The 23,541-nt window shown below is 41.4% G+C and overlaps 3 protein-coding genes across 8 annotated transcripts in view; 2 read left to right on the plus strand and 1 right to left on the minus strand.

Moving 5' to 3' along the window:
• LOC132788722 (electron transfer flavoprotein-ubiquinone oxidoreductase, mitochondrial) overlaps nt 1–23,541 on the plus strand; it is a 118,537-nt gene that overhangs the window by 62,095 nt on the left and 32,901 nt on the right. The gene's annotated exons all lie outside the window — the stretch shown is intronic.
• Nucleotides 1,273–16,745, minus strand: LOC132794363 (kinesin-like protein KIF13A). Of its 4 annotated transcripts, XM_060804766.1 has the most exons (19): nt 15,453–16,745; nt 11,693–11,780; nt 11,449–11,612; nt 10,864–11,380; nt 10,223–10,799; nt 9,584–10,159; nt 9,209–9,523; nt 9,051–9,092; nt 7,267–8,932; nt 7,049–7,194; nt 6,587–6,616; nt 6,104–6,206; nt 5,919–6,023; nt 4,969–4,983; nt 4,153–4,215; nt 3,644–4,054; nt 2,909–3,583; nt 2,532–2,843; nt 1,273–2,451 (listed from the first exon to the last, which is right to left on the minus strand). In XM_060804766.1, the coding sequence occupies exons 1-19, from the start codon at nt 15,505–15,507 to the stop codon at nt 2,384–2,386; spliced, it is 5,928 nt and encodes a 1,975-aa protein (XP_060660749.1). In that variant the 5' UTR covers nt 15,508–16,745; the 3' UTR covers nt 1,273–2,383. The 4 variants fall into 4 exon arrangements, with proteins under 4 accessions (XP_060660749.1, XP_060660750.1, XP_060660752.1 ...); XM_060804767.1 differs by lacking the exon at nt 4,969–4,983 and having other exon boundaries at nt 15,453–16,744; XM_060804769.1 differs by lacking the exons at nt 4,969–4,983; nt 9,051–9,092 and having other exon boundaries at nt 1,274–2,451; nt 15,453–16,744.
• LOC132792317 (nose resistant to fluoxetine protein 6) lies at nt 18,045–23,416 on the plus strand. Of its 3 annotated transcripts, none has more exons than XM_060801623.1 (6): nt 18,045–18,084; nt 20,211–20,589; nt 20,653–21,499; nt 21,555–21,920; nt 22,518–23,070; nt 23,128–23,416. In XM_060801623.1, the coding sequence occupies exons 2-6, from the start codon at nt 20,241–20,243 to the stop codon at nt 23,266–23,268; spliced, it is 2,256 nt and encodes a 751-aa protein (XP_060657606.1). In that variant the 5' UTR covers nt 18,045–18,084; nt 20,211–20,240; the 3' UTR covers nt 23,269–23,416. The 3 variants fall into 3 exon arrangements, with proteins under 3 accessions (XP_060657606.1, XP_060657605.1, XP_060657604.1); XM_060801622.1 differs by lacking the exon at nt 18,045–18,084 and adding an exon at nt 18,087–18,162; XM_060801621.1 differs by lacking the exon at nt 18,045–18,084 and adding an exon at nt 18,094–18,299.

The raw sequence follows: 23,541 nt of genomic DNA on the forward strand, positions 1-23,541 counted from the left end.
CGCTTATTAAATGCATTAAATTTCAGTAATTTTTCGATAATACATAGTAGATATTTACTTGAATTATTCATTCATTATTTTTGTTTTATGCGCCTTTTATGTACACACATGTACAAACAAGTTTTTGGTGTTGTGCTGGGCGTGGAGGGGGAGTGGCATGATGATGGTTGTTAATTCTCAACATAAATATCTTGCATCTACTAGGACTTTCGAGATATCTGGGAATATCTGTAGCTTTGGCATGCCAAAGTATTAAATTTGTCGAGTTAATGTTATGTTCTGGTAAATATATGTATGTATATGAATGTATAATTATCATGTAAGTGTATATATATTATTATATTATATATTGTAGTTTTTGTCTTGCTTTTGAATTTCATTTAATTTTCAATTTTTGGACGTATTTTCAAGTATATTTGGTAGTTGATGCAAGTAGAAAACACAGTTCGAAAATATACATACGTATACTTAATATATATATACGTGTATATATATATTTATATATCGTCTTGAATGCATCGAAGTACATATATTCTGGTTAACTGAATTAAGTTTGGATCCAGTTGGGATCTACTTCAACTTGAACTTCGTCTTCATCTTCGGTTTTGACTCTGCGTTTGGATTTTGGTTTCTAAGTGTAAATCGCTTCTTTTTGTTGGTAGTTGTAGTTAATATATATTTTTGTTTTTGTTATTGTTTGTAAATTGCAATTTATCTCAGACTCAGTTTGGAGTGTCTTGGATGTCTTGGTTGTTGGATGGATGGATACGTTTACGTACAAACGTTTGTCAGCCACTTTTCATGGCTGGCTTGCCCTAGAATCGAACTTTGTTTTATCATCTCATATCATTACTTGCATTGTTATATCGATTATCTTAAACTTAAAATTGAATATTCTTCGGCAATTATTGCTTCATTTGTTTCTTCTTCCAAGTTATTCACGTCTTGGACTAACGCAAGCCTTTCTTTCGGTTAATGGTTCACAAACATAGTCGCACAACCTTCAACATTGATAAATATACATATATATGTGTAAATACATAAATCAAACGATAAGCATACATACTAATCACATTGAATATAGAACAAATAAAAATAATAAATATATATATAGCAAAATGAAGTTTATTTTTTTGTTTAATTATAAATGGAGAGAAATTATAAAATACATCACATCAAATAATACAATTAACATATATGCGATGCGAATGCATCGCTGTTATATGGAATATGTCATTATTATTATATTATCATTATTACAATATACATATAGAATATACTAATATTGTATTGGTTTGTATCGTTTGTAATTGAAATACATATTCATATTCATTATAGATACGTATAAATGCGCTAAACAGAATGGGAGATATATTTGAAAAAATATTGCATGTCTCGTAAAACTTATTGCATAAATATATTTATATACAACTGATTTCATATATTTGATATAGTCCATAACAATAATAAAAATAAGCTCATATATGTAGTTGATAAACCAAGTCACATTGATATACATTGATAATAATAAGTGGTAATTATTAAAGTAAAGTAGTCTCGTATATACCAAAAAACAATTGAATTAATTAAACTAGGGGCAATTAATTAATCGGTACAAAAATATAATCATCAATTGTGCTTTATCAAAAAGCAAACATCGGCAAACATCATAATTAACTACTCGAACTCAACCAATTGAATTAAGAATAATACACAAACGATTAGGAAACATACACAAACATACACGCACATTCATACATAGTACATACTCGATTTAAACGATTTGATTAATTAGTTTAGTTTCTACTGCTGCTAAGTGTGTATTGAAAGTGTTCGTGGTATTGCACTTGATTGATGCAACTGCGCAAACGCTCGCACTTAGCTTCACTATCCATTAAGAGCGGTAGACGCAAGGGGAGCATTTAGTTAATTACTAGTTGGTTAGTTGTTCTGTTCATTTTTTTGTCTAGCTGCTTTAGACACCGTCGGACAACAACAACGACGACATTTTGAAGCAGAATGTGTTGTGTGGTGTCTGTGAGCGGGTGTGCGGAGGCTTGCGGTGTGTGGGTGAGAGTAAGTGAATAAGTTAAGCTAGCGTGTGATTGGTTAATGCTCCGCATTGTTCGTTGCTGGACGATGTGCATCGTTGGCGGTTGCGGCGACCTTAGAAGGCCGTCGAGCGTCGATTGGCATAGCATTTTTTGCCATGAGTGTTCGCATCCGCAGCGCCACTGGTTGCACGCAATCTGTGGCAGGTCGATGGAGTCGTTGTTGCATTTGCAGTTGCACTTGCATTCATTCCAACTCCAACATTGCTAACGAGCGTCGATTGCCTGCAATTAGTCCAACGCTGCATTTGATGCGAACATTTTGGATATAATCATTTGCGCGCCGAAACATTTAGCGATTCGCCACGGCTCTTTGAGCGTGTCATCGAGCTGCTCATCTCTGTGAAGGTAGAAGCAAAGTGATTCTCTCATCAGTAACGGCAATGACATCTCAGTTTACATTTTGCCATTGAGCCTTACCTTTGCTGATGCTGTTGCTCTTCTCAGCCGCCTTGTAAGCGCGCATCGCCCGGCCACGCTTATCCAACAGCAGTTTGTCGGCACGCACAAAGATGCCATGCTTGGGCTTGCACTGGAAATATTGTATGCCCTGCACGGAACCGTCGTTCTTGCCCGTGGGCGTGTCCAGCTCAACGCCTATCCAGGCACCGGGCTGAAAGTGGGTGGTGCCAACAAAGCTAACAACGCCGCTAGTATTATACGGACGTATAAGCACTGACTCGCCTACGACAATCCACTCGGGCAGGGACACGTCCAGCTCCTTGCTTTCATCTGTCAACAAAGAACGGATAATTAGGTCACCATCGTCGGCGATACAAATTGATATTAATACGCACCTTCCACTTCTGTGCTGCTCGACATGACACTGGTGTTGACATCCAGATAAGCGCCCAGCCCCTCCATTTTGGCCACCGATGCGCGCTGATTGTTGCGTGTCACATGATTCGTATTGTTGACATTCCCGTTGCCGTTGCCATTGCCATTGTTGTTGTTGCTGCTATCGCAATTGTTCGGTGTTTGCGTTGTTGACTTTTTGCGTCGCATCACTTTGCCCTCGGGCAACTGCTCCCTCACAATGCCATCGCCCTCAAGCTGTTGCTCAGCTGACTCGATTATCTCGGAAGTGTCAAGCGAATTATCCATCTCAATCGATTTATTGCCATTTTGATTGTCCGTGACGTGCTCCGTCGCATGAGTCAGCGGCTGTTGCTCCTCCTCCTCCTCCTCTTGTTGCTGTGGTTGGGGCTGCTGTTCTTGCCCCGACTCCTGGGGCAATTCTGTCACTGGCAACTTGGCATTCACATTGTTGTTATTGTTGCGCTGCAATTGTTCGCATTCATCATCGCTTTGTGCATTCTCCTTGGACTCTGACTGCTCCAATGGATGTGTCAGGGTCTGCTGTAGTTTCTTTGACTCTGCTTCAAGCGTTTTGGCCTTTGGCATGTCTTTAAGGAAGGGATTTACACGCGCCTGGCGATTTGGCGGTGAATTTGAGTTGATGCGATCGAAATCTACAAGGATAACAATGTGTAAATCGTTTGTTCAATTCATCAGGTCATCTATTAGCTTACCTGGAGTCTCGTCAATGCTCATGGAACGCATAGAAGTGATGTCCTCATTGCTCAGATTGTTGCAGGACACTGCCTGGGAGCCGTAACCGCTGCTGGTGGACGAGCTCATGCTGAGCGTGGCCAGTCCAGTCAGGTGCTTCATGTTCGCATTGGCGCTGGATGTGTAACTCAAGTAGCTTTGATTCGAATGACTGCTAACGTCCATGAAAGAGTCCATGGTCTTGGATGCGGTCAGACGGGAGCGTGTGGCCAAGCCTCTGTTCTGCTGCCGTTCCTGCTCATATTCAGCAGCATATTCCGAATCACTGTAGCTGTCTTCGGGCTCCTCATCCAACGATCGATGTCCACCCAATGGCTCTTCGTGCAACGTTGTCATGCGCATGCCAAGCAGTTTGCTCGTGGCCGGAGAAGCTACATAGAAAGTGAAAGAATGTAATTTTAGTTACGGCTCTTGAGGAACATAAATTCAAGCTTAGCAGTTGGGACTTAGGGCTACACAAACCACATACGTTTTGTTGGCGCAATTCTCAATGTGTTCAAGTTCAAATTGAGATTCAAAAATGTTGGGCGCGCTGCATTCCATGGATCAAGGAAGACAATGATTATGTTTTAATGTTTAGTTACAATGATTTATACAAACATGTGATGAGAGCGATTCAATAAACATAACTCTAGCGACTAACTCGCCAACAAACATACACAACAAATCGAAATTGGAAACGTGGTAACAATTAACTAAAACTAGAACTAGAACTAGAAACTAAAGCTATTAACTAATAGTTAACACTAGGCAATCAAATTGGTTAACTAAATGCGCGGCTCGTGCGAAACTCGTGCTGTGCGTGCCTGCTGTGAAATGGTGCACCAAATTGGGAATTATAAACTGTCTGTGTGTTTTATATTGCGAGTGTGTGGTGTACAATGAATATGAACACAACGAATGGATTTTGGGAGGGGGAAAGTCATCGATCATAAATAGTATGTATGTACAAGACTACTACAATGAATGATGGCAAATTGTCAGTGTTTTGATTTTGATTTAAGGACATGGCAGCTGTATATGAGATGTGATAGTGATGACGACAGCTAACAGAACTAACATAAAACTACATAAGTTACTTACTAATACCCCCCTAAAAATGAAGACATTGATGAGATTCAACAATTGTGTGTACACATTGAATGACACTGAATGAGTGTAAAGTGACTTGAATGAGGTGAGCGGGGTTGGTGGCATGGTGAACAACAGACAAACTTAAACTCCAACTAACAATTAATGAATTTCAATCAATTTATATTATGCACTTTGCAGGGCCAGCCTTTACCTGACAGTATAGAGCCTTTCAAAATTGAAATTGTTTTATAGTTTTTGGTTTTTTTTTTTTTTTGTATTGTTGAGAAAGCACAGAAAAGAGTACATTATGACAAGTGAAATAAACCAGAGATATAATCAGAAGGATCATAAATGATGTATGTATGTTGTTGACTTGTGATGTAGTATTTATGACATAGGTATGTTGTTTTGTATGTCAATTTATATGATAAGCTCTGGTGATAAAGGTAAAATTAATGTGCATTTCGACTCGAGTCATCAGATCGAATTGTGGTGTTGTTATTGTAGTTGCTTTTGTTGCTGTTGTTGTAGTTATTGTTGTGGCTAGTTAAAAGTTAAACATTTTGGTTTTTTTTTTTTTTTTTGCTATTTGTGTTGCATTGAAGCAAAGCAAGAAGTAAACTTTAAACTGTTATGAAACAAGTTGAAGCGGCAAAGGCAGTTGCTTGCTTTTGTTTTGGTTTTTTAAGCAGTTGGAAAGCATTGACAAAGTGTGTGTGATAACACAGTTTGGAAAAGGATTTATCTTTTGTGTATAGACTGGAAAAGAATGTGCCTAAAGTTACACAATTTATACGCTACTAGTTAAGAACAATATATGGATAATAAATTACGCTAAAACAAATTCAACTTTGATAAATAAGTACATATGTAAATACGAATCAAAGATAAATCCCTTGCTCTAGGACATGACAGCAACTATGTTGCACGGTTTTGATTTAGATATTTGATTTGGTTTTGGTTTTGCTATTTGTTTTATAGTTCAACAAGTTGCTGCGCATAAGCATTAAGTAATTAAGTATATTAGATAGATATATATGTTTGTTGTGAATCAAAAAACGTTGGTTATATGTTTGGATATAGTTGCTCGAAAATTAATGGTGAGTATATTCAAATAAAAGATGTTAGTTCTCGCTGTTTGTTCGCTAAGGGAATACACACCAATGCCAAAGGCCTTGCCCGGTGAGTCGTCGGTGCTTCCCTTTCCACCAAAGCTGTGACGATTACGTATGACACCTCCTGCTCCTGGTCCTGCTCCGCTGTGTGCTGAAAAAACACCGAACGGAAAAGTCCATTAATAATGCAAACAAATGGTCGAAAGCAAGAATGGTATTAAATTTCCAAACCTGGCGTAAACTTGTTGCCCAGCGCCGTGTTGTTCAGATCCGCAAAGGACTCGGAGCGACCCACATTCAGCAGCGACTCCATCGAGGCATCGAAGCGCATAATCTGCGTAAGTTTATTTATGAGTTTCTTGTGTCATAAATTACGTGTGCATATTAAACAGGAAAATGTTATTTACCATGTATGAAAAGAATATTAAAAATAAAAATAGAAAACATAATGAAAATAAAAAACCAAAAACGGGAAACTAAAAACAAAAACACACACACATTATAGCTGGCAAACTGAAAGCCACACGGATACAATTGGAAGGGCGTGGGATGACCAGGTGGTTGGAGGGGGAGGACACAACAAAACAAAACAAAATACAAAGTACACAAACAGAGGCTACAAGACAACAAAAGGTAAAAGTTGAAATTGCAAGTAGTAACATCTAGAAAGCATAGATTACAGTGTTTCGAGTACATTGCACACAAATTACTTACACTCCCGGTCGTGGTGGTGTCTTTGACCGCCTTTATGTGCGCAGTGAAAAGCAGTTAACACACACACAGATATATATAAAGAAGCACACACACGCACGCACACACATTGATAAAAAGATAGGAGGCCAATATACAGATTGCAGTTTATAAGGCGCGCCGAATTTTAGTTTGATTTAAGATTTTTGTTGTTGTTTTAGTTTTAGTTTTAGTTGTTAGTTTTTTGTGTGCGGTGTGTGAAGAATACAATTTATTGTTGGAGTTATTTGGTTAGATTTTTGTTTTTTAGTTTTTGTGAAAGCGCATAGAAAAATGTGAAAAGAGAAAGAATTGCGTTTTAGTCAGATATTTGAATTGTACAAGTTTAATTTTGCTGGCTTGGTGAGGGGTGGCGAGGTGAAAGCAGCACAAAAGGCACACTAGGAAGCATAGCTTGCTTAGCTCATCATCGCTGTCGTCACATACCTGTGAGAAGTTCGGCACTGAGACTGTCTTGCGCATCGACAGCGGCTGTCCGTGAGCCGTCTCCAGCTCCTTGACAGCGACATTCTGACGCAGACGATCCAAGATCAATATGCTTTCCACCGCCGAGACGCCGCGAGTATATTTCTCTGCAGGAACAGGAAGTGAAATTATTAGAAACTTTTATCCTCCCCCTTCATTAGTTTGTTTTCAACTCTTACCTATGTATGTTTCGCCATCGCAAGCCGAGCAATCATCGCCACTGGCAGCCAGTTGGGCCAGCGATTCGCGATCCTCCAGCTCCTCCGAAGCCTTGGGAATGTTTGAGACCACCTCGTAGGTAACGCCACTCTGCCAAATCGCATTCTCGCCGCGCACCAACCGGAATTTCTTTAGACGATCTGTCAATGTTTGTCCCTTCTTGATGTTGATGCTGAGACGCTTGCGAAGCACAAGATCCATGGGTGCAGGATGCGATAAACGCACCGTGGTGCGCAATATCAGATAGATGCGTTCATTTGCCTCGGTCACGCGATTCAGCGCCTGGCTGTCGTGCATGGACGAGTCCCAGCTGGCCACGCAGCACACGTCTTTGTCCAGATGCTGTAGAATTTGCAGCGTGTAGAATTTGTGGCCATGTTCCTTGGAGAGAATCGAATTGATGCCCGAAATAGACAACTCATCGTTGGTATTCTGTGCGGAGAGATCATCACCATTTAGATTGAGAAACAGCACAGGTACATGGGGCTCCATGCCAGACGGCGGCTCCCATGAAGCAGGTGCGCCCGGAATACCCGATCCTGGTGCCGGCACCAGCACAGCATTGCGTTCCTCGGTCAGCGATACCCATTGATGCACAAGACTCAGCTCACGTTCGCGTTCCTGTTCATTCTTCTCCTCTTTTTTGATCAGCATCTGTATCTGTTGATCCAAATACTGGCGACGACGACCCAGCGCCTCGCTCCACTTCTCGCGCAACACTGTCAGATCCTCCTCCTGATAAGAGTCCAATGGACGCTGCAACCGCGAACGAACTGTCACGCTGCCAATGGCCACATTGACGATGGACTGGCAAATGATGGGCAATGTGCCAGAGTTCTGCACTGGTTTGACACGCACATTGACACGACGCTGTTGTCCCTGTCGCAACTGGTAGATGCCTCCAGTGAGCACCTCGTTGCGATTGGTTACCTCCACGGGCGAGTACTCGCCATTGTCGTTCAGCTCGTGTATCTCGACCCAAAGTTCGATTTTGCGTGACAATTCCGCCCAGCGATCGACCAGGGAACGAGCCTTAGCCTGCTGTTGCTCCACTTCCCAGCCCTTGGACTTGGAGAAGCCGGCACTGCGATGTCCCCAGACCTCAATCGAAAGAGCTCCTTCGATGCAATGCTCCAGGAACTCCTCGTTGATGTTGACCGTAAAGTCTTGGGTATGCTCGAACTTGAACACCATGTTCTGATCGTGCGCTGTGGACTCGGCATTGATCACTGGCACCACCATCTCCTGGTGACCCCAGAATGTGTACTGGCAAAAGACGAAGTTGGACAAGGAGAGCGGCAAGCCGGAGGCGCATTTGATGGTGACACGACAGGTGATTTGATTGGCCATTGGGTCAACGGGATCGTCGTATTCATCACGCGAATCTGCCGACGACGTTTCCGACACCGATTCACACATGCGATCCTGTGGCATTTGGCCGGCAACGCGTTGAATCTCCACCTGCAGTCGACCGGCAACTTCTCCCTGTTGGCTAATAATGGGCGTGTGATAGTCCAGCTTGACATCATGGAACAGCACCTCCAGATAAACGTTGGCCACGCCAATGAGATTGTGATTCTCTTGCGACTCATAGAACGGATCCTGTGGCTTGCCATTGTCATCGTCCTGCAATGCGGCAGACAACTCAATTATTATGAACAACTTAATTACAGTCTCTCATTCAGTTTAAGCTCTAGAGTTAAATGGTGTTGTTTATGGGCGGTTTAGGGACGCTTTTAATTACCTTGTCGTCGAACTCATCGTCTGAGAATGTCTCAATAAGGGGCTGTAGCATGGGGTTAATTGAATGCGTGTGCGAATTATACGAGTACACATAAAGTTTTATGGTTAGTACAAAAGACAATGGATTAAGGGTGATTCAGAAAAGGAATTAAGACGCACCAGTCCATTGAGTATGCGCTCCTTGTGCTCCTGGTACATTTCTCGCATGTCAATCAACTTGTTCTCTAGCTTCTCCATACTCCAGATTTGGCTGCCTGAATTTGTGCGCTTCACTAGAATCGCTGGCTCACTGACAAATGCGCCACGCCTTCTGTTGGGACTCAAGTTGGCTGGCGGTATTTGCAAGGTTACCGAGAACTTGGTTTTCTTCTCCATTTCCTCGGCCAGAAAGTTTGCCTCCTGCACCAGCGAATTGGCTCGCATAATGTCCGTCTTAAGCTGTCCCAGCGAACGTCTGAACATTTCATCACGTTCCTGCAAAAAATGAATATTATTAGATGCTGAAATAATTGCGTTAATTTCATATTAAATTACCTGTGCCCATTTCTCTACGCGCATTTGCGAGGTAGGCGTATTAGGCGTCACTTTGCCCATACGCAGGGGATCGTAGGGTGCATATGGAGCGTAGGGTGTGCTTGGCGAAAGAATGTTGCGCAGCTGCTGGAACTGTCGCTCATACTCTTGTCTCTGTTTCTCTAGCGCTACCTGCTTGTCCTCCTCGTGCTGACGCTCAAGGCGAGCAATCGCTGTCTGTATGGGATCGTTGCTAAGCTCATTCTGCATGATCTCATCGCGTGCAAAGTTGTAGTCGATGAGTTGTGCGGGTGTCTGGGGTTCTGAAGCACACATGCTGGCATTGTTGCCCACCCGGGGCGAGTTGACTCGGAAAAAGTGATGATTACCCCACAGAATACGATCACCGTTCTGCAGCGGTGTCTTCTCCGATGCCGCCGAACCATTGACAAAGCAACGTGCACCCTGAACGGGTTCCATAAATAGTCCGCTGTCCTCGATGGTGATGACACAATGCTCCGGCTGTATGCCAAGACCTGATAGCTGAATATCCGGTTGCTGTCCACTAATGCTGCGGCCGCCAATCAACGTGCGTTCCTAGTAAAGATATTAAAAAGGTGAGTAATGTTTTCATTCTTCGATTTAACAATCCAAACTCACCTTTAGGTAGTAGACCAACAGCTCGTTGAGGGACGGATCTGCATTTAAATTGACCAAGTAGTACTTGTTCTTCTCCACCTTAATGCCTGAGGCCTGTACGCTGATGCCCATCTGCTCCAGTGCCTGCTGTCGCTCGTTTTGAATGCGTTCGGTCTTGACCAGCTTCTCCTCCCAGGTTTGCGAGATTTGCTTCATCAGATTCTCGCTCTCAGCGAGTTTATCCTGCACATCACCCACTGGCGATCCGGTGGCATGCTTCAACATGCTGCGCAGCGTTTCCACCTCGTGACGCAGTTCGCGAATGATGCGAGCATTGGGATCCTCATTGACAACGGCATGATTGACAATGCGCTTGGCACGATCCGCATAGCGTAGCGTGGATAGCGTCTCCTCGTAGTTGTCCGCCGAGGGAGAAATGGTGGCTACCATTACTGTCTTGGAGTTGCCGCCGAGATTGTCTTTTAGCAGCCAGGTCAGCACTGAATCACGATACGGCACAAACTTATCGTTGGCACCCTTTTTGCCATTCGATTGATCGGCCAGCTTGGAGATGACCAGACCCAAAGTAGTCAGCGATCTAAGAAGGGAAGATTAAATAGAATTACTTAATATGCTACTGCAAGATAATCGTCAGAACTCACTTATTAATATTGGAGCCTTCTTTGAGGCGATCACCAACAGCGCCTGTTTTAACAGCACGCTCGGAACCAGCCAAATCGACGAGGGACATGCGAGAGACCTTCTCGCCACTAACTCCAGTTGCTTGATCGGTGAGTATCTGGGTTAGCACCACCGAGAAGACGGCATGGGAGCGCGAAGATTCGGCATTCATGTTGGTGGCGGCCACAGTACGCGACTTGTTGCCCTCGGTCATGAGGTTATCAATGTCCTGATACGATGTGACTGCCAGCTGGGATAATCCATCGACATATGGGCCAAGCACATTGTGTTCGCGCACCTTTAGCGACTGTTTGTTTGGCTTCGGATCGAGCAGATCGTGCACTTTCTCATTGTAAATCTCCATGTAGGACACCTCAACTTTGTACATCAGCTCTGGTGTAGATTTGTTCGCTATCGCCGAGAACAGTTTGTCACAGAGTCGCGGTATAATGCCCTTGCTCTCCTGTGAGCCCATCATCGTATACGATTTGCCAGAACCTGTACAGAGAATTGAGTCACGATCAAGACTACTTAGACAGAGATGTTGTTGTTGTTGCTTCGCTTACCTGTCTGGCCGTAGGCGAATATGCATGCATTATAACCCTGAAATGCATTATCCAGTATATCACGTCCCACGCAATCGAAAACCGTCTCCTGTGACGCAAAGCTGTCATCTTCTGGGTTCAGTGAGTAGAAGCAATGATCGAATGCAAATGTCTTTGGCTGTTTTCTGTGTGAATCAACGAGGAAAAGAATACAACACAAATATAGTAGGAGTAATTGAAGAAGTCTAAAGAGCATTGAGCTTACCTTTCCATTTTCTCCAGCGTTGGCGGATTTTGGAGTATTGTTTGCTGTTTGTCCATTTCGACGATGCATTTTGTACCCAATTCGATTTCTGTGAACAAAACGGAAGGATGCAAAAGTATTTAATAGTGCAATGATTCATTTATTAAATATGATTTGAGTTATTTCAACTCAAGGTTGATAACAAGGTTCGCATACAATACAACAGCGCAATATATAAATACTCTCTCGATGTTTACATAAATAAAATATATTCATATATAGTATATAATAGATATGCGGCTCTTTCAGTTGTCCGGGTTGTTGTCAGTAGCTTTCGTATGTGAGTGCGAAAAAAACACAAAACAAAACATAACATTCAATTGTACATAGTCGTCTACTATATAGTACATTGTATAATCAAGGCGATAAATGTGTGTATATATAACGTATACACAAAATGTAAGCAGCAAGTCCAATGCTATAGCGCAATCTTTGCTTCACATACTATAACATATATAATAAAAACGCGAACCTTTCAAATTATTGTAATTCCACAAAAAAACGAGTACAACAAGAAAATGTTGCCCAAAACGTGCAGCGTAATAAATATTCTGGCATAAAAATATTTACAACTTACAGCTAAGCGGACACGGACATGAATTCGGACTCGGACGTTGCACCATAATGAGTCAAAGTGTATGTGTGTGTGTGCGTGTGTAAAGAAACACACAACAAAAAACAACTAAAGAATCGTAAGAAATAGCTGGAAATGTTAGCTAGCTTGGAAATTGGTTGAAATATTTGAGTCCTGCGGCCAGTGTCCTTCGTGTGTCATGACAAAGGAAGAACACGGGCAAACAGGAAGAGCTCAGGTCAACAAGGGGTACAGTGAAGCCTCTTAAGTGGGGGATACCTATAAACATTCGTTTGCTTGTGTCTGCACAAAACAAATGAGTAACTTGCAAGTTGGTTGAATAATCGCATATACTATAAAAACATGCATAATAATAGCAATTACGCTTGGCAGCAACCCATAAACAATTGCATTTGCTTATAATCGTGAAAGCCTAATGAATGGAAAGTGCGTGACTCAACGTGGTCAGACCCCACTGTAGCACTGTGGTACTCATAGGTAATTCACAAAACATGCATGTGTTTGTTTTTGCGGCCTCTGCTTGCTGCTGCTCCTGGCGTTGCTCGCTCACATCCGTTCAACAACGTTGCAAAAATAAATCCGACGTGACATGGAAATGGACATGAACATGGCGAAAGGGTCGAAAAGACGAGAAACCGAGACACCAAGAGAGAGAGCGAAAGGCAGACAGCGAGAGAACGAGTGAATGAGCGAAAGCCACAAAGGACGCACATCAACATTGACCATCATCGACATGTTGCAAGAGTTTGTCTGTGTGTGTGTGTCTGTGTGCGTTGCTTGCCATAAATAATTTGATGAGTTGCCCCCAATTTGTGAGTGAATAAGTTCTGGTCAGTTGGTCAGCTGTGGCTTTGTATAGCTAGCTCTCTAGATGTAGCTCTAGCTGATTTTGGGCATTTCTCCGCTATAACCTTAAAGTGTGTTGCCATTGTTGCCGCTGTTGAAATTAACATACACCAACACACACACACACACACACACTAAAAGCAAGAGGGAGCGAGACAGCTGCTAAACATCAGCAGACATCAGAAGGCAGGGAAAACAGGTTAAGCTTTTTTTCTCATTTTTTTTTGGTTTTTGTGTATTTTTGGTAGCTTTCGAGCTGTGACTTCATTTCAAGCGGCTGGTCATTTGCTTCCCTGTCTCTGTGTTAGTGTTTCTCAAGTGTGTGTGTGTGTGTTGTTTGTTGTTATTTCAATAGTTTTCATTTTACGGTTTGCTTGGTTTGGATTTGGATTGCGACTCTTGAAGAGTTCGAGCGCCATAAGCAATAAATATGACTGAAAAGCGGAACGAAGAAGATGTCACAAAATCTGATGTGGGAAGGGGAATGAAATTAATGAAATATACCATATAGTATACAATATATGCTATTAACGTATGTGATTCGTGGGAATTGCTGAATGTATAACATTATTAGTGCAACAACTATGCGTGTATCACACACGTATTATCAGCTGAGATAACACATTTTTTTATATAACAAGTTGAGTTTTTGTGCTAGACGAGCTTATCAAAACGGACAGGGACAAACACTCACACACACACACACACTCAGTCTAACACCTGTCAGTGAATCAAGCGTGGAGAATAACAATCGAATCACTAGCGAAACATGACACAAACCAGCTCCAAATAAAGAAGTGATTTGGCAACATGTGGAAACAAGCAGCAGCAGCAGCAGATGGGAACAGAGTCAAAGAGAATACAAGTAAAAAAAAATGCTGTATATATAGTATTCTATATGCATGTTGTGTCTGATACAACACGAAACATATGCGAAAAAGTAAATGGCAAATGACTTCCACTTGACGCCCCGGAGGGGCTAAAATTGACCTGCCCCTCTGCCCCCCCTTTGGCCAGCCACATTTCCGTTGCACTCTGTGTGTCCATGTGTGAGTCATGGATAAGCCAAATGAATGATCGCCGCTTGACATTGGAAGTGGAAGTGGCAACAGTGTTTTGCGCCTTTCGAGTTTACTTTGCACTTGCAACGAACGACGACGACGATGGTTTCACTCACCTCCAATAGAAACGAAAAATTAGCTGGAAACGAAAATCGTTTGTCAGTCACGAGAGTCAGTTAGTCAGTCAGTTAGCTATTCATTCATTCAGTCAGTCAGTAAGTCGCTCTACAAGGCTGCTTCTGCCCCGCAAAGCAGCAACAAACAGAAAACAACGACGACAACGACAACAACAACAACAGCAACACAAATAAAAAGTTGCTGGCGTTGCATTGAAAAACGAGGCGACCTTTTGCTAAGCAAAGCAAAGCACAGCAAAGGAAGCGCAACATTTGCATGAAAAGCAAACGAAAGAAGCAAACGAACGTAGCAACTATGCAAATTTTGTTATCCCCCCCAACTAAAAAATAGAATAGAGTTTGAGTGCTTCTTGCGAGTAGCCTCACAAATTGGTAAAAAGATACAGTATAATGCGGATAAGTGCAGACACATATTTTACACCCAAAATTATGCAATTATCCGCAATGTGCAATTAAAATAATTGTATTTTTATGTGTCTTAACATTTGGCACTAACAACCATAGTACAATATTTTGGCTGAGCTAATCAAATGTTGCAACTAAACAAGCTGTTCTACACTTAACCGAAAATTTTCTTTTCTAAAAAATTGAGTCCGACATTTGCAATTATGTGCAACTGCAATTATCTCAAATAAACTACATTTTATGATTTACATATAATTGACCTGTTTATGTTTATACGCAATACTTTTAGTTGAACGATTTAAACCACATATGTAAGTATATGCAATTATCTTGGATGTATGCCATTAAATGCATTTCATTTAAAAGATTTAGAGCAAATAACATTCTGCAATTTACATGCAACTTCATAGAATTATCTCAGATGTGCTATAAAATGCAAGTGCAATTATCGACATTCTACTGTACCGCATTATACACATGAGTATTGCTACTTGTCGTGTGCATTATTTATTGATTGCAGCACGAGACAAAAGGCTGAACTCGATTTAAGACTGCATTCGCAAAACAATGGAAATCATCTTTCATTATACCATAAATTAGATTACTCAACTGAAGATTGAGTTGTAGTTTGCAATTGTTGTTAGAGTTGTTATCGTTGTTGTTGGTGTTGTACTTACCACGGCGATTAAAGGGTCGCACCCTCACAGCAACTTTGATCTTATCACTTGACATCGTGGAAGGCCTTGAAGCTTCGCTGTTGCTGCTCTCACTTTTACTTCAACGCTTCAGACGCCTATGCGTATATTTATTAGTGTGTGTTAGTGCGTGGATAGGTGTGTGGGTGCGTCTGATTCATGCACCCAACTCACACACACACTAAAAAAGGGGATATGACTGGGACGGTATTCGTTATTGTTGCTGTTGTTGTTTGATAATCCAGTTGGTGTTGTTGTTGTTGCTGTTGTTGATTTCGTTAGCTTGTGAACCCGCCGAGAATTATGTGTGGCACAGTAGCACGCAATCGTCTTTTTTGGGGCAGGTGAGTCACTAAAACAGGGACTCGCGACTCAAACTTGTGTATTGTTGTATTAGTATTAGTATTTTTGCTGTTCTTGTTTTTGTTGTTCCGCCGAATTGAGTGAACGATTCAATTAGCGCCACGCACACGAATAACAGTTGCTCTAACGCTCCAAGTAATACGTCATGTGGGGCGGTCTGCGATTGCGAGGCAAATATTTCCATTTCATTCTTGACTTTCGTTATTCATTACACACTCTCACACACATACACACATGTAGGTGCATAGCGTATGCATGTGTTTGTGTTTGTATTTGTGTATGTACTGTACACACAGGTCTCTTTATTTTCGGTTCGTTGTTATTGTCGCTCAATTTGTGTTGGAATCTTCTTTATTTGCACAGAGTTGTCACATATATTTGCCCAAAAATTACATTTATTGTTTGCCTAATTATAATTATAGTTGTTGTCCTGCCCGATTTTAGTTGCGTTGCTTTCGCAAACAAAACAACAATTACACACACATATACACGTACAGTTTTAGGTGGACTTTTGGCAAAAAAAAATGAAAATAAATATATCTAAAACTGTAAGCACTGTTGTATGGGGGGGGAGGAGGAAGGCGCGCTCCACCGACGCCCGCGCGAAAAGTCACTCTCTTTCTTGCTTGTGCTTGGGCCCGTATGACTGACTGTGACTTCGTTGGAGAATCGATTTTTTATGGCTCTTTTCCTGAAGCTGGGAATTTTATGCTGCGCAATTTTCTTTTTCGTTTACACTATGTTTCAATTAACAATTGCAATTTTTAGTTGTCGTTTACGCGTCGTTTTGCATTAATTTTCTACAATTTTTTGTTTGCGATTATGTTTTTCGCATCGTTTCACTTGAATTTTTGCTATTTATTTTATAATGGTTTCTCAACCTGCTCTGACTACCGATAACGACAGCGTGGCCGCAGCTTGTGTTTCAAAAAATCCTACTTTACGTGGAAATGAATAAACATCGATTTGCACTTGCGATGTATCGATGTTTTTTTTTTAATTTGTATATGCTCTGATGAGTTCAACCAGATAATTTAATTCTTTGGAATTATTTATTGTTGAATAAATTGTGCTATCAAGTTAGTTTCTTAATAGAAAAAGATTACATTAAAGGGGATACACTTTCATTTAAAGGCTCGGCAAAAAAAAATGCTGAATATATACAACATTTTGAATGTATAGCTTGTTTGGCTAGAAATCGATAAAATTAATGTAAAAATAATCATATTTTTAAAAACCATGTACAAAATTTTCTTAATTAAATAAAACGAGTGTTCAAAAAAGAGTTTATTTTATTTTTGGTCACACTGCACAACGTTACTACAGCCGCCCTGGTCACAATGTTGCCATTAATATACACCAGTGTTGCCAGACTGCTGCATTTAGTTGGCACAACTGATTTTTTAAAATTTGTGCATTTCCAGCTATCAGACGTTAACGCCATTTTCAGTTAATTTGTAAGAATTACGCATATCAGTGCAATTTTTAGTTAATTTGTATGAATTAAGTCGTAAACTGTGTTTGCGATAAAGAAAAGAGGAAAGAAGTAATTCAATAAGAAAAACAATTTTGTGAAGCGCCAGCAAATGGTACATTACCTATTAAGATGCCCCTATCGAGACAATTTAATTGAATACTTGATAAAGGGATCAATTTAGTGAGTGCCCTCTTAACAAGCTAAATTTCGACCACACCTTCGCCGTTTGCGGAAACAGCTATAACCCATTATCAGCCAGTCAGAGCAATGAACGGATTTTTCAATGTGAAACAAGAACTGCATGCTCACCTTGTGAAGAACTTTCAATCATCCAGAGACAACGCAAACTTAAAAGATATATGTATGTATGAACATATGCACACCCGCCGGTAATTGCCGTTGATGGGGAGAGAGAGTAAGCGAAAGAGAAAGAGACGCAACGCAATGACAACAAATGAAATGGTTACGAAAAAAAATAAAGACATGCTAAGAAGAAACCTGAAAACGTTTTGCATACGACTGCGAGAGGTACTATCGCCTTTTGTTTTGATGGCGCTGATGATGAAGTGTTATGGTTGTTGTTGTCGCGCTCGATCTCTTGTAGCGACAAAGCATCGGCTGTTGTCGTTGTTGTTGTTGTTGTTACTGCTGCTGCCGCTGCTGTTGGTGATGTTTGATGCTGTGCTGTAGCTACCTGTTCGGTTCACGTGCTGCCATTCGGTCGCTGAGTTTATAAATGATCGACGACGAGACGCAGGGCGCAACAGTTTCTCGGTAAACCTCAGACTCGGACGTGAACGCGAACGTGCGCAACCCAAGCAAAAATTAAGCGAATTTAGATTAAGTTTTAATGTGGGTTTTTGTGACGTTTTATTGAGATATACCAAAGTTGCACAGTTTTTTTGTTGTTGTTTCCTTCGCTCTTCGTTTAATGAACACTAACGATTGCTCCAGAAATAAAGTGAAGACATAACATATAGAGCACAAAGGTGAAAAGATTAACGACTCATTTCAACGAAAGTGACGAAAATTTCGCAAAAGATTTGTGAACTGAAATGCTCAGATACAGCTATATTGTATATCAATCTCAAAGTTTACAAGTCGTAATAATCAATTGAGTTGAAAACAAATATGTAATTCTATGATAATTATTGATTAATAATAATCTTTCAATGTAACTGACCCAATGCCGTATATTGTAAATCCTCTTATCTCTCGAGTAATTATGATCAGATGATTATAATCCATATACTAGGTGGGCAACAAAATGTATTTAGTATAAACTCAAGTTCCGTTTAAGTTGTGAGTTGTCAGTGGATAACGCCTATCATAAGCGTATTGATTGTGCGTGAATTGACAATGAAATGACAAATATGATAAAAGATTGCAACAGCATTGTTTATCAACCAAACTTGCTAAAAATGGGCATTATTGAAACGGATGCCAGCGAAAATGCGAAGGCGCCGGCTCATTTGCATCAAATATGTTTATAGCCATAAAGTAAAAGAGATGCAAAACCCAAAGGCGGCGCTTGGCCTTGAAATGGTTTCAACTTCAGCTTCAGTTTCGGTTTCATCGAAAACCAATTAACTAAGCAGCTATCGAATCGGGCCTGGTCCAAAATAAAAATTTAAAGAAAAACAAAAAAAAAAAACTTACAGTGAAACCATGTCACACTCCATGAGTAAATCGCTGCAAAAACTCAAATATATATGCCAACTATAATAGTAGTAGTATTTGTTATGTATATTTGGTTTTATGGTCATTTCATGGATTCATGGATTTTGTGTGTATTTTTTTTGCACATGTCACACACACGCGCTGAACAAATTCATGATCTTCAAATCTCCACATCTCTATCAATAACTCATTTCTCATTCGCGTGTAGTTTGAACAATTGTGTAAATAATGCTCATAATTAATGAAATGGGATGAGTATTTACCCAGAATTAAGGAACATGCCAAAACACCGTATAGATCGTATTGAATTCTGAAAGAAATTCGTAATTAGCTTTAGCTCCCAAATACCCGCAAATAATAAATGAATACTCGAGAAATGACATTTAAGATTTGAGGATTGATAAACAAGCAAGCCTCTTTTGGGTAATTAGTCTTTGTTGATTGTAAAGAGCTCTTCTTCTGTTTTTTGTATTTTTTTTGTTTTTGTGATGTTCGGAGATTTCACGAATCAATCGTGGACATGCGTATTGAGACTTAAATTGGCAGTACGAATTTGACAGACACCCCAATTAACCTTCGAGTGACTTGTGATTTTATGTATACTATTTTGTTTTCTACTTTTTTTGTATTATTTTATTTTTTATTTTTTCACCTCTCCAATGGGGGGCTATAAAATTAATCCAATGCAACATATAAGTATATTTCGACACGTTTGTAAGTTAACTATCTATGTATAGTATAGTATCGTATAGTATATAGCTGACCTTGGAACGCACTTAAGTCCTAATGAGTGGGCAAAGGGGTAATTGATATTTGAACTTGATTTGTTTGCCTTGCAGTCGGAAACCCGTTCGATCTCTATGACCATTGTCATGAACGAATTTACCACTTAATGGGCACCCATCTCACATTCGCATTCGCATTCACACTCGTACTCACGTTGTGGATAACAGTTATCGTAAATGGGGTGTCGACACATAAAGAGTCCGAGTCTAGCAGTACTTTTTGTTGTTGTTTAATGAATGAAGTCAGTTAAGAGGTCGGGTTGCAAGTGCTATAACCCTACTAACTAAGCAATCATCCAGCCACTAATTGTATTTGTATATAGTACGCCCTGTATGACCGGTAAAAGCATTTGTTAGCATTTGTAATGGCACATTTGAAGTACACTCGACTCGAATATATTCATGACAATGCTCCTATTCATTGCTCGCTTGCAGTTACATTCCCCGTTGAACCGCCTTGTCGCCATGAACAGACTCGGATGCGGAAAAGTTTTAGCTGCGGCTTTACTTCTACTACTCCTGCAGCTTGGCAACTCTCAAGCTGAGTTCAACGATTCGACGTTGCAACTGCAGCGATTTCGACTCAACACCCTCAATGCCACAAATGTCTGGTCGTTGCCACTGCCACCGTTGGCAGCTGTGCCACAGCAGCCAGTCAAGGAGGCGGGTGGACATGATGCACACTTGGCACGCAGTTCCATCATCTATGGCCTCGCAGAGGTCGCGAATGTGAGCAATGTGAATGCAGTTTGCCACGCCCAGCTGAAGCACGTTCAACGCGGAGTCCTGGGCAAACAGCCATGGGCCATGAAAGGTTTGTTACTATATTTCCCTTTTCTTGCTATTACCCTAAAAAGCGCTTTCGTATCTCGTACAGTACTCGATGCATCTGGCAGCAAGTCGTCGGGCTTTGTGTTTGGCCAAAACTATTGGCTCGGGAGTCGGGACGCCTGTCGTGCCGTCCAACGTCCTGTGGGCGTAACTTTGTCTCAGAACTATGAGCGTGTCATGCACTATGGACTGATCACTCAGCAGGCGCCTTTTGCTATGGACTATCGGGTGGTTTATCTGAGTCACAGTTCGCCGTGGCAGGTGGAGATCAAACTCATGCCGGAGCAGGTGCTACACATTGGTCTGTGCCTGCCCAGCGCTTGTCAGTCCACAGAGATCAAGGCGCTGACTGGCGATTATTTGGCCAGCAGTTACATGGACAACGAAGTCTTTGAGCTGCGTCCCGAGGTCCTGTACATGAAGGATCTGCAATTGCGCCATGGATTCTACGATCGCCCGAGCTTCAAACTTTTGGCTGTCGCCGTTTTGGTCACTTGTGCTTTTATGCTCTGTGCTCAACAGCTGAAAGTGGACAAGAAACTGCCCCCGGAGGGCGATGATGTGGATGCTGGACTGGCGCCAGTGGAGTCGGAAATGTGGCGAGCATTGCACTCGCTGCTCAAGTGGCAGCCACTGCAGAACTTTGTCAGCTGCTACGATGTGAGCAGCAATTGGCGCAAGATTTGTGCAGTGCGGGAGACGAAAGCCCAGGAGATTCCTTTGCTGAATGGCGTGCGTTCGGTGTGCGCCATTTGGTTGCTGGTCTTCCATGTGTTTTGGTTCATGTATTTCACCATCAACAACAAGGCGCAGCTCATCTCCTATGCGGAGAAGTTCGGATTCCAATACCTCTCTTCGGCTCCGTTGCTAGTGGATGTTTTCTTCACCATCAGGTGAGTTAGGCGAAAGAACGTCATTATTAACCTATATTAAACTCTCTTTTTGTAGTGGCTTTCTGCAGGTCTACAATTTTATGCGCAACACCCAGCAAGTGGACGCAGTGCGTCAGAATGGTCTGCTGGCCAATGCCAAGTTGTATGGGAAGTTGCTCTTCCATCGCTATCTACGCATTGGACCTCTCTATCTGATTGTCATTGGTAGCGTTGACTTGGCATTTGCCTACATCGGAGACACTTCAGTCTATCACATCTATGATCGCTTCGATGAGCTTTGCGCTCAACATTGGTGGCGTAATGTCTTCTTCATACAGAATCTGTTTGAGCATCAGGAGATGTGCCTAAACTGGAGCTGGAGTCTGGCCTGTGACATGCAATTCTTTCTGCTGGCTAATGGTGTCTTATTTCTCTATGCCAAGTGAGTTTCTGACTTTGATTATATCAGCTACCCATAGAGTAGAAGAGTATTATAACTTTGTGCCTCCATAAAATGAATGTAACAGGCAGAAGGAGACATCTCCGACCCTATAAAGTATATCAGCGTGAACAGCCGAGACGATATAGCCATGTCCCTCTGACCGTCTGTCTGTCTGTCCACCTGTCTGTCAGTCTGCCTGTCCGTGCGTCTATATGAACACCTAGATCTCAGAGGCTGTTAGAGATAGAAATTTAATTTTTATCAACATCACTTGTTATGTTTTCACTTATATTAAGTTTGCTTCAAACCTACACCTCGCCCACTTCTGCCCCCGCAAATCGATAAATATTGTAGAAGCTATTAAAGAAATACTTTTGTAAGGGCAAAAATGCTTACTACAATCGGGTCTTAGTTGCTTTGGCTGACAATCTAGGATATTTTACACTATATGGTATATTTTGAATGTCGTAGTGTATTAATATACACAATGTTCCATTTGAATACTATTATTATTTTTGCGGGACATTAATTTGGAATATATTTGGTTTTATATAAAATATACTCATAATTTTAATCTTTTTCTCTCTCTCTTCGAAGGCGTCCCAAGTTGGCTAAGCAAGTGACAATTTCCATGCTGTTGGCCTCCCTCGTCTGGTCGATTGGCATTGGCATCAAGCACAACTTTGAGTTTTCCTTTGACGCGTTTTATGCCACCGGATCCCATATCTATACCAGCTCCTTTGTTCGCGTTGTTCCCTACATCGTTGGAGCCATTGCTGCTTGGCGTTTGCATGAGCGAAAACAGCAGTCTAAGGAGTCTAATTTGAGTGATCGGAAGGAGCGTTTCTATTGGCACTTTAGTCTTGTTGGCTTCATGATCTGCCTGTTTTCAACAGTTAAACGAGATTTGGGATATCTGATTACAATCTTACTGTTTGCCCTTGGCCGAGTGTTGTTTTCAATGTGTATTTGCTGGATGATTTGCCGCAGCTCCAAGGGAAGCGGTGTTTGGTGGTCTCGCTTGCTGGAGGCTCCCATCTTTCAGCACTTCAATCGGCTGACATATGCCATTTATCTGCTGAATCCATTGGTAATCTCACTTGTCTTCAGTCTTACAACCGCCAGCACGCATGTTGATGGTTTTATGATGGTAAGTAATTGCTTTTAAATGTTGTTTTCTATACTTAATGCTAATTTATACTTTTAGTGCGTTGTTGCTTGCGGCTTTGTGATGATTGTCTATCTGGTGTCGCTTGTGTACTCAATGGCATTTGAGTTGCCCTACAGCAATTTGTCCAGTTTGTTGATGAAGCGCAACAGCAACAATAGTAAACCAAAAACTACGTAACGTGTGATCAACTCTGTTCTATGAACATGGCTTTATAAACAACCTAGTGCGTTTAGCTTAATGTTTCCTCTGTATATAAATTTGCAAGCATAGTCCGTATAATTAGTAGTATTAACTTCTGCCAAATAAAGGAGTCTACGATCTTAAATTCGGTTTCCGTTACTTTTTTTGCTGTTATCGATAACTGCGTTGAGTCTCACATGTGCGTTAACAGAGTTCTGTTAACTGGCGTTTACAGAGTGTTAGCATGCCCGCCAATGTAAATGAATTTGA

This window comes from Drosophila nasuta, chromosome 3 (genome assembly GCF_023558535.2).
Source record: "Drosophila nasuta strain 15112-1781.00 chromosome 3, ASM2355853v1, whole genome shotgun sequence".
Taxonomy (NCBI): Eukaryota; Metazoa; Arthropoda; class Insecta; order Diptera; family Drosophilidae; genus Drosophila; species Drosophila nasuta.

Coding starts and splice junctions, on each gene's coding strand:
- LOC132792317 (XM_060801623.1), top strand. CDS start 20,241: ATGAACAGACTCGGATGCGGAAAAGTTTTAGCTGCGGCTTTACTTCTA. Junction 20,590..20,652: donor ACAGCCATGGGCCATGAAAG/GTTTGTTACTAT, acceptor TATCTCGTACAG/TACTCGATGCATCTGGCAGC. Junction 21,921..22,517: donor GTCTTATTTCTCTATGCCAA/GTGAGTTTCTGA, acceptor CTCTCTTCGAAG/GCGTCCCAAGTTGGCTAAGC.
- LOC132794363 (XM_060804766.1), bottom strand. CDS start 15,507: ATGTCAAGTGATAAGATCAAAGTTGCTGTGAGGGTGCGACCCTTTAAT. Junction 8,933..9,050: donor ACGATGAGTTCGACGACAAG/GTAATTAAAAGC, acceptor GCCGCATTGCAG/GACGATGACAATGGCAAGCC. Junction 6,024..6,103: donor GGGCAACAAGTTTACGCCAG/GTTTGGAAATTT, acceptor GTGTTTTTTCAG/CACACAGCGGAGCAGGACCA.